A 10,926-nucleotide genomic window follows, 5' to 3' on the forward strand; every position below is an offset into this window, starting at 1 on the left:
TGTGCCCGGATGTAGTATGGCGGAGGATAGGATTCCAGGTTTAAAAATGGCGGAGCATCTGCCAGTAGGAATGGAGCAGCTTGAAAGTTGATTGGCTGCGGGATGAGTTATGGAGAGAACAGACCAATCAGGGAAGAGGAGAGATATTCAACCTCTCCTGTGCGCACGATTGAAGTCTTCCCGCTGGAAACAAGAAATGAGAGGAAGAGTTCCGTCCAGCTGATAACAGCTCCCTGCAGGCTGGTGACGGTGCGGGCAGCTGGGCTGCGAGGCCGGGCGGGAGCTCAGTCCCGGCTCCTCATATCTAATGCTCTTTGCTTTCTCAGTCTCACTTTACGGCTCATACACGGGAGGGACGTTTATAGTGAAGCACTGAGAACTTCCGGCGTCGGCTCCTCCTCAACCCCCAGGGTCCTAGGTCCGGCCATGTTAAGCTTTGTCTGCTGCCTGTGCTCTGAGGCTGAGTGTGGGGAGCAGAGGGTGTAACGGCCGCCAGAAGCCCCCAGGTGAGTGCCCGGTGCGGCCCCGGCGGAGGGGATGTGTCCGTATACGGAGCCGTGTGCAGTCAGTATATACAGAGCTGGGCTGTCCTCACCTGTGTCATCTTCTGTCACGTCTGTACAGGGCTGTGCAGAAGTCTGAGGCAGGAGGAGGTGATGCTGCAAAGCCAGAAAGTGAGGAGGAGAAGAAGCTCCAGACATGGAAGGGTTAATGGTAATTATCAACCTGCAAAGTGCTGAAGAGAGATGGAAATGTGACCACCCCGTCATCTGCCCCCCGGCGACGGCCACCAATGTCAGCCCCCCGGCGATGGCCCCGACGTCAACCGTGTCGTCAGCCCCCCCCCCAACGTCAACCATGTTGTCAGACACACCCCCCCCCCCCCGGCGACAGCCCCGTCCACAGCGTCCGGGGACTCCTGTCACCTCCATCGCCAGTAGCTGGTGACCGCCCGTCACCTCCATCGTCAGTATCTGGTGACCGCCCGTCGCCTCCATCGTCCATATCTGGTGACCGCCCGTCACCTCCATCATCAGTATCTGGTGACCGCCCGTCGCCTCCATCGTCAGTATCTGGTCACTGCCCGTCAGTATCTGGTCACTGCCCGTCGCCTCCATCGTCAGTATCTGGTGACCGCCGGTCGCCTCCATCGTCAGTATCTGGTGACCGCCGGTCACCTCCATCGTCAGTATCTGGTGACCGCCAGTCGCCTCCATCGTCAGTATCTGGTGTCCGCCCGTCGCCTCCATCGTCAGTATCTAGTTACTGCCCGTCGCCTCCTTCGCTGCAGAATACATTTGCGGCCGATCAGACGCCTCCTGTTGGTGTCACATGATGGGTCAGTGTCTCCTGGATTTCTCAGCATTGAGGACACCATTAATCCTGATTAAATCCACAGCTCCATCTGCTGAATTGCAGCCACAGTCCTGTAGGACCCCCCATCGGGCGTCACTGCTCCTGCAGACCCTCATCACTGTGCCGCTATCCAGCACTTCTTCTCTTACAGCTCATTATTTCACATTTTACCCCTCAGTCCGGAGATCTGCTCCAGCTTTCTGCCCCCGGTTACTCTGTTTTCGTGCAGAGTTGAGCTCTTGTCCTTGACTCCATGTAGAAGGTTTGGCTTTTCGCTACAGTTGTTCCATGAAGACAAGTTCTGGCCAGACATCTCCAATCAGTGTGTGGGTGCAGCTGGTTGCTGCTCATTATGAGCTGATGGCACTGCTGGACATCTTCTGATTTTGAAGGGAAGCAATTATGCTGTGTCTTAATCTGCTGCACTAAGTTTCCTTAGGACATTGACGCTGTGTCCTAAATGTTGCCCATTTCTTTGTGCTTCTTTGGAAGGGTTTGGATAGTACATCATGAAAACCCAGTCTGCTGTAAAATCTTTGCCTGGGAGACACCTTGCTGATGCAGAATAACTACCTTGTGTCTTTTGCTCAGTTCTGTCATGGGGTATGACGAGGAGTCCTGGAGGTGAGGTTAGGCCCCAGATTCCTGATCTCACATCATCCCGTCTCTCTGGGATCACATGAAGAGACAGAAGGATCCACACAATCCTCAAACACAGAAGATCTGAGGGAAGTTCGCCAAGATGTATGGCACAACCTACTGCTGAGATCCTCCATAACATGACACTGATGACGGAGGCGACGGGCGGTCACCAGACACTGGTGACTGAGGCGACGGGCGGTCACCAGACACTGATGACTGAGGTGACGGGCGGTCACCAGACACTGATGACAGAGGCGACGGGCGGTCACCAGATACTGTCACGCTGAGTATGAGGAGAACCCAGCGTATAACGACAGGAAAAGGGAAGGGTGCCCTACAGGAAGGGAAAGGGGGAGTGAAGACCCCTAAACAGCTGAAGCGACAAACCCTGACTCCCCTGTGGACCCTATATAGGTTCTGCACCTATCGCCAAGTAGGAAACCTGTCCCTAGCTGACCCTAATACAAGGCCGTAGGGAGGGGGAGGGGTGAGCACTAGTTAGCCCCACTGCAAACTAAAGTACACACAAGGGGACCAAACAAGGGAATACAATTTAGCTTCAAGATGACATCTGAGAAAACACTGCAACAATCCATGTATTTAAGGATACAGCAAGGGCGTGCTAATTAGCAGCAGAAGGTGAGGATCACCTCTGGGTTCTAAATGGAGAGGGATCATGAAACTATCAGGAAGATGTTTGCAAGTCCAAATGCAGCGACCTTCTACAGCTGGACCCCGTATGACTGTCAAACCTGACACTCGTGACAGTACCCCCTCTCCTTCTACGAGTGGTCTCTGGACACTCAGGACCAGGTTTATCTGGCTGAGAGGCATGGAATGAACGAACCAACCTAGGGACATTCACCTCCGATGCTGAAACCCACATCCTTTCATCTGGATCATAACCCCTCCAGTGCACCAAGTAATGAAGTGAACGACGCTGAAGACGAGAATCCACAATCTTCGAAAATTTGGAACTCTAAATTGCCATCAACCATGATTGGGGCATCGGCAAGGGGGAGGACTCAAGAGATACCACATACCTCTTAAGCAGAGACCTGTATAACACATTGTGGATCTTAAGAACCTGAGGTAACTCCAGATGAAACGCTGCTGGGTTAATGACAGTGGTTATTTTATAGGGACTAATAAATCTAGGTCCCAGCTTCCAGGAAGGAACCTTCAACTTAATATTCCAGGTAGACAACCACACAAAGTCATTCACACTTGGGTCCGGACCTGGCGAGCATTTCCTGTCAGCCATACGTTTGTATCTGTCTCCCATGATTTTCAAAATACTGTGAACCCCCCCCCCACCACACAGAAGAGAGCGACAAAGCAAAACTCTCCTCCTCAAGAACTCCTGAAGCCCCTCCACCACTAAAGGTACCAAACTGTGGATGAAAATGTATGTACCAAAGAAAGGTGACCTGCCAGTAGACTCTTGGCGATGATTGTTTATATCAAACTCGGCCAATGGTAAGTTGTCCAATCCTCCTGGTTCTCGGAGACCAAACACGTGAGGTAAGTTTCCAAATTCTGATTTATGCGCTCGGTCTGTCCATTTGCGTGAGGATGGAAGGCAGAAGAAAAAGACGGCTGCACCCCCAGTCGAATACAGAAAGTTTTCCAGAATTTAGAAACAAACTGTGTCCCCCAATCTGACACCACATCGGAAGGAACCCAGTGAAGCTTCACGATCTCATTAATGAATATCTGAGCAAGGGTCTTGGCATTCAGAAGTGTCGGTAATGTGATGAAATGTACCATCTTACTGAACCTATCTACAACCACAGTCTTGCCTGTGGATAAGTGGTAGGTCAGTAATAAAATCCATGGACAAGTGTGTCCATGGACTGCTAGGAATTGGCAGCGGCAGAAGAGGACGGGTATGCGATACTTTAGAACGCGTGCAAATACTACAAGCAGACACATGTTCAACCACATCCTGATGCAACCCCGGCCACCAAAAACGACGAGAAAGGAGATCCGCAGTTGCCTTACTACCTGGATGACCAGCAAGCACAGAGTTATGATGATCCCTAATTACTTTAATTTATGGCACAGATTAGATGGTACAAATAACTTCCCCGAAGGACAGGAGACAGGGGTGTCCCCCTGAGCCTCCAACACCTCACCCTCCATGTCATAGGGCATAAGGCCGAAATGACTATCACCTTCTGCATATAGGGGCAGGGTTCTCATGGTCACCACCACCAGGCAAGCTCCGGGATAAAGCATCAGCCTTGATGTTTTTAACGCCTGGATGGAAAGTGACTACAAAATTGAACCTAGTAAAAAAAACAGAGACCACCTAGCCTGACTAGGGTTGAGACGTTTAGCAGACTGAAGATATCACAGGTTCTTATGGTCCGTGATAACAGTAATAGGATGGACAGCCCCCTCCAACCAAAGTCGCCATTCCTCGAAAGCCAATTTAATTGCCAAAAGTTCCCTATTACCCACGTCATAATTTCGGCCGAAGACAACTTTTTGGAAAAGAAAGCTCACGGACGCCATAAACCAGGGGACGGACCCTGAGACAACACAGCCCCAACCCCCACCTTCGACGCATCAACTTATGCGATGAAGGGTTGAGAAACATCGGGTTGACTGAGTATAGGTGCCGGGGCAAAACATCTCTTTAAAGAGGAGACAACCTGCTTGACGGCATTCGACCATTTAGCAAAATCTGACCCCTTTCTTGTCATGTCAGGAGGGGTTTCACAATTACCGAATAATTTTGGATAAATTTCCGGTTAAAATTAGTAAAGCCCAGAAAGTGCTGTAATGACTTCAGGTTCTCGGAACGGTCCCAATCAAGTATAGCACGGATCTTCTCTGGATCCATCCGAAAACTCGACGGTGACAACAGGTACCCCAAAAATTGCACCTCATGGACATCGAAAACACATTTCTCTAGTTTGGCATAGTTTATCTCTTACAATCTGTAGTACCTGTTTAACATGACCCTGATGTGTCTCTAAATCAGGTGAGTAAACCAAAATATCATCCAGATAGACCACCACAATCCTGCCCTCTAAATGGTGGAAAATATAGTTTATGAAATGCTGGAAAACCGCAGGTGCATTGATGAGACTAAAAGGCATAACCAGACTCTCAAAATGCCCCTCAGGGGTATTGAAAGCCGTTTTCCATTCATCCCCCTCTGATTCTAACCAGATTATAGGCGCCCCTTAAATCCAACTCGGAGAACACTTTAGCTCCCAATAGCTGGTTGAATAAATCAGGAATCAGAGGAAGAGAATAAGGATGTCGGACATTAATTTGATTCAATTCCCGGAAACCTAAACAGGGACGTAGACCGCCATCTTTTTCCTTCACAAAGAAGAACCCTGCCGCCACGGGTGAAGCGGCAGGGTCCCTTCTCCAGACTTTCCGCAATGAAATCCTTCATGGCTTGTCTCTCAGGGCCAGAAAGATTATACAGTCTGGACTTGGGTAGTTTAGTTTCGGGAATCAGGTTAATAGGACAGCCATAAGCATGATGAGGAGGAAAATCCTGACACCCCTCTCAGAAAATACGTCCTCAAAACCGGACAAAAATGCAGGTAAGGACTCTGTAGAGACTGAAGAAAGGGAAATGTTTAAGCAGTTCTCATGGCAGTAATCTCCCCACTCAATGATCTCCCTGGATTCCCAATCCTCCAACGGATTATGCTTCACAGACACCAACCAGGGTAGACCCAGTACAACCGGAGTGGGAAGACCATCTAGGACATAGCAAGGAATTACTTCATAATGAAAAGGCCCCACCATCAGTCTTATATCATGTATAATCTGTTTCAGACATCTCTGTGCAAGTGGCGCTGAGTCGATGGCATAAATAGGGATGGGTTTAGTTAATGTACTGCAAGTAAGCCCATAAGTTCTCACAAACTCAGCATCAACCAATCTGACTCCAGCTCCACTGTCCAAAAACAGACATTTTCTCAGTCCTGCTCTCTAGCACCACCTCTGCCGTGAGGACAAACCGAGAACTGCATGTAGAAGACAAACACAACCCCTGATTATCCAACTCCACATTACCAAGAGTTAATAGAGTTCCAGATGTTCCTTTTTGCTGCTTAGGAACCGAGGGACAGACCCCAATAAAATGTCCCTTTTTACCACAAAAAAACATACCCTTTCTCTTGCGGATTTCAGGGGAAATATGTGACACAGTAGCTCCCCCTAACTGCCTGGGTTCCACCAAATCCATAAGTACAGATTCACCCCCAGACCGCCCCCGGCAATTGGGCATTGCCCCGAAAAGGGGGTTCCGGAGAGGGTGGTCAAACCCTCCTATCCTGAAGGCGTCTATCTACGCGTACTGCTAATGCCATGGCAGCGTCCAAGGACCCAGGGGTTTTGTACACTGCCGAGGCATCCTTCAACATTTCTGAAAGACCCTGACAAAATTGGCTTCTAAGAGCCGGGTCATCCGACTTGGTATCGGTTGCCCATCTGCGGAATTCGGAACTATAAGTCTCCACTGCTGAAGGTGACGTAGCCTGGATTCAGCCAAGGAGATTCGGTCAGGATCATCACAGATGAGGGCGAAAGCCCCGAAAAATCCTTACACTGATCGGAGGCAAGCAGAACCCTGTGGCAAAGAGAAAGCCCAGGATTGAGGATCTCCTTGTAACAGTGAGATCACAATCCCCACTCGCTGCTCCTCGTCTCCAGAGGAGTAGGGTCAAATCTTAAAGTATAATTTACAAGCTTCTTCAAACACAAAAAACTTGTCTCTACATCCTGAAAACCTGTCCGGGAGGGCAATTTCGGGCTCAAGCTGGACCGGCCTACCCGCAGAGTCCCCAACATTTAGGAGTCTCCGACAGGAAAAGGGAATGGTGCCCTATAAGTAGGGAAAGGGGGAGTGGAAACCCCTAAACAGCTCAAACTCTGACTCCCCTACGGACCCTATATAGGTTCTGCACCTATCGCCGAGCAGGAAACCTGGCCCTAGCTGACCCTAAAACAAGACCCTAGGTAGGGAGGGGTGAGCACTAGTCAGGCCCCACTGCAAACCAAAGTACACACAAGGGAATACACTAAGCTTCCAGATGACACCGGAGAAAACACGGCAACATTCCACAAAGGAACTCCAAGAAAATTCTAGCCGACTGCTAGAATTCCAGGCCTGAATAGATAAGAACAGTCTAGCACCAGCAACTCTCTGGAGAAACTGAGTGTATTTAAGGATACAGTAAGGGCGTGCTAATTAGCAGCAGAAGGTGAGGATCACTGCTGGGTCCTAAAGGGAGAGGGATCAGGAAGATGTTTGCAAGGCCAAACGCAGCGACCTTCTACAGCCGCACCCCGTATGACTGTCTGTCACAACTGACACACCCGTAGCGGATACTGATGATGGAGGTGACGGGCGGTCACCAGATACTGATGATGGAGGTGACGGGCGGTCACCAGATACTGATGATGGAGGTGACGGGCGGTCACCAGATACTGACGATGGAGGTGACTGGCGGTCACCAGATACTGACGATGGAGGTGACTGGCGGTCACCAGATACTGACGATGGAGGTGACTGGCGGTCACCAGATACTGACGATGGAGGTGATGGGCGGTCACCAGATACTGAGGGGATTTATATTTCTCTTAACTGTATTTAGTTAATTGATTCTTTTTATCACTTCTATGTCTGAAGCGTCTTTCTCGGCAGCATTATTTCCATTTGCACAGTCCGGTCTATACAAACTCAGATATTTCCGTGTGATATTCCACTTGCTGTTATATAATCAGGCACATTGTAGTACGTAATCCTGATAGTCCGGCACGTTATAGCACAGTTGCAATCACAGTTATTCCATCGCCTTCACTGTAATTTGTTTATTGCCAAAAATTACAAACTTTCTGCTCTTTTTAGTTTCATTTGTTTATTGCAAAATATCTGAACACAACGAACATAACGAGGTTCCTCCAAATTCAGCACAAGATGCCTCCTGTACTGACTGCTGCCGTCTCAGGATTAGTCACCTCCAACGTCTTTAGTACTTAGTAGAGCCCCTCTGGCTGTTGTGACCTGCTGCAAACATGATCCATCGCCTGACACCGGCTTCTGGCAGCGTTCCAGAGGAGTCTTGACCACGTCCTTACTATTGTCCTCCAGGTCACTAACATTCTTGGGTTTCCACCGCCACCTTCTTCACATCCCAACACATCCAGAATCATCCAGGACGTCTCCTGCAACCAAGGTATGGTGGACTGTGAGGTGGTGGGGACATTGTCCTATTGAAAGGTCCAATGTCGCCCCGAACTTCAACTCCTCTCAGAAGACATGAGGTTTTCTCCTAGGATTGTCGGATACTTGATTGGATTCATCTTGACCTCCACATGCTGCAGGTCTCCAGCCCCAGAGCATCGCCGAGCCCCTGCTGCGCTTCACCGGAGGGGGTCGCTGAACCCGTCTATCTTTTATTTTAACTTTTCGAACCATTCGTTTGACAGCCCAAGAATATTAGTGATCTGTAGGTCACTGCCCATGAGGACTGGGCTCAGCTTTCTCAAAAAATGCTTTCAGGAGCTGGAGTCTGCAACAGGTTATAACAGTCAGGGGAAATCAGGTCATAACAGCCAGAGGGTCTCTACTAAGTACTAAAGATGCTTCCTATGAAAGAGATAAATAGTTGTGATTAGAACTGTACATAATCCTGATGATCGAGTATAAGCATAGTCACCTGCAGCATTTCTGGGTATCTACCTGATAGTCTGGCGCATGTATCTGGGATACAGGGGATGCCAGATTACCAGAAATAATTGCATGGAGCTGTACTGATGTGATTGTTGTCTTTACATCTGTTGAATTGTTGTTGTGTCTAGTCCATACTGGGAGTAAGTGGAGGTTCACTGAATTAATCCTGGGTCCCCCTCGTCTTTTCCAGGCCTTCCCCACGATGTCTTCGGAGCAGCAGGAATCTGTTGGAGAGATCGAGGTGTCCATCGAGCAGGATCCTGAGGAGTCTCCCAGATTTGTGCAGAGTGGACGTCGCTTCCGCTGTTTGACCTGCCGCAAAACCTTCCCAAACCGGCCCCGTGCCAAGCGCCACTGCCAGGTGCACCTCTCAGCTGATGACTCCCAGCCTCCGACACCCAAGACTCAAGGGCCAAAAAGCGAACAGCGCCACCAGTGCGTACACTGCAATAAATCCTACAAAACTGCCTCCCTGCTGAAGAGCCATGTGCGCAGCCACACAGGGGAGAAGCCGTTCGTATGTAAAGAGTGCGGGCGCTCCTTCATGCAGCCGATATGCCTGCGGGTACACATGGCCACGCACAGCGGGCAGCTCCCTTTCAAGTGCAGCCAATGTGAAAAAGCTTACGCCACACCGTCCAAACTGCGGATCCACGAGCGTCTGCACACCGGAGAGCGCCCATTCTCGTGCCCTGATTGTGGGAAGGGGTTTGCGGACCCGTCTGTTTTTCGGAAGCACAGGAGGAGTCATGCCGGGCTGCGGCCATACCAGTGCCAGGTGTGCCAGAAGTCCTATAGCGAGCCAAAGGACCTAAAGAACCATGAACGGAGCCACACGGGGGAGAAGCCTTTTCTGTGTTCGGATTGCGGTAAGGCGTTCTCCCGCTCGTCTTCCCTCACGTGTCATCAGCGCATTCACGCTGCCGAGAAACCGTACAAGTGCCCTATATGTAACAAAGACTTTACCCAACTGTCCTCCTACCAGAGCCACCAACGCACACACTCCGGGGAGAAGCCTTACCTGTGCCCTCAGTGCGGCCGCATGTTCTCCGACCCGTCTAGTTTCCGGCGGCACCAGCGTGCTCACCAGGGCGTGAAGCCGTACCGATGCGACAAGTGCGGCAAACCATTCCGGCAGCCGGCTGATTTGGCCATGCACCAGAGAATCCACACTGGCGAGAGGCCCTTCCGATGCCCGGAGTGTGACAAGACATTTGTGGCCTCTTGGGACTTGAAGCGGCACCGGCTTTTGCACAGCACGGAGCGGCCCTTCCAGTGCATGGAGTGTGGTAAAGGTTTTGCCGAACGCTCCGGACTCAGCAAACACCAACGTTCCCACAGCGGAGAGAGACCCTACAAGTGCGAGGAGTGCGGCAAGACCTTCATCGTCTCGTCGAGTCTACGGAAACACGAACGAACCCACATGAAGCCTGAACAGGAGGACATCAAGAAGAAGGAAGAGTCCACCACCTGCGATAAGTGTGCACTGATCTTCCTGAGCGTGATGGACCTGAGGAACCATCAGAGAACTCATCCGGAGCTCAGGCCCTTCCGTTGTGACCAGTGCGACAAGGGCTTTGTGGACAAGTCTGGGCTGAGGAAGCACCAACGCATTCACAGTGACGTGCGCCCCCACATGTGCCAACAGTGCGGCAAGGGCTTCCACGTCCCCTCCGACCTTCGTAAGCACCTGCGGACACATGACAAGGAGGTGAAGGGTGAGGAGGATGAAGAGGAGATCACCACGTTGACCCTCCATCCGGCCTCCGTAGAGCCTCCGCCGCTCTTTGATCCTCTGGTCTCCTTTTTAGAGAAAGTAGCTGAAGGAAACATGGAGGTGATAGAACAGTCGCCCACCTCGAGCTGAACGTGTTCTCGTACAAAGAACTGTACAGGACAACACAGACCCTGCGTCGGCCATCTTGTTAGGGCAGACTGTCCCACTCGTCCCCACTACGTGAACAATCCTGGGAAAGCCAAGCAGCGTGTAATCAGTAACTACTGCCATTACTTAGTCTGAGGGACGGCGGCCATTGTGTTATGGGTATCTGCTGCCTGTGGGGGGGTGTACAGGATGGCCCCGTATCCCCGACTGAGGGGAAAGCGGAGATTCGCACACACGTATAACTGTAATAAGCCGAGGTCATGTGACCGGACTATGAAATTCAGTATTTTTTTTTTCCCCCGCAAAAATAAAACATTTTGCCTTCATTTAA

The 10,926-nt window shown here is 50.6% G+C and overlaps 1 protein-coding gene across 2 annotated transcripts; it reads left to right on the forward strand.

The window, feature by feature from the left end:
- The first annotated feature begins 173 nt into the window (after nucleotides 1-173).
- On the forward strand, nucleotides 174-10,926 carry ZNF668 (zinc finger protein 668). 2 transcript variants are annotated; one of them, XM_073648825.1, is made up of 3 exons: nucleotides 175-506; nucleotides 625-714; nucleotides 8,901-10,926. In XM_073648825.1, exons 2-3 carry the CDS (start codon nucleotides 700-702, stop codon nucleotides 10,575-10,577), a joined length of 1,692 nt encoding a protein of 563 aa, XP_073504926.1. In that variant the 5' UTR covers nucleotides 175-506; nucleotides 625-699; the 3' UTR covers nucleotides 10,578-10,926. The 2 variants fall into 2 exon arrangements, with proteins under 2 accessions (XP_073504927.1, XP_073504926.1); XM_073648826.1 differs by lacking the exon at nucleotides 625-714 and having other exon boundaries at nucleotides 174-506.

Source organism: Phyllobates terribilis, unplaced genomic scaffold, assembly GCF_046119375.1.
Source record: "Phyllobates terribilis strain yellow unplaced genomic scaffold, ASM4611937v1 Scaffold_9__5_contigs__length_417890890, whole genome shotgun sequence".
Taxonomy (NCBI): Eukaryota; Metazoa; Chordata; class Amphibia; order Anura; family Dendrobatidae; genus Phyllobates; species Phyllobates terribilis.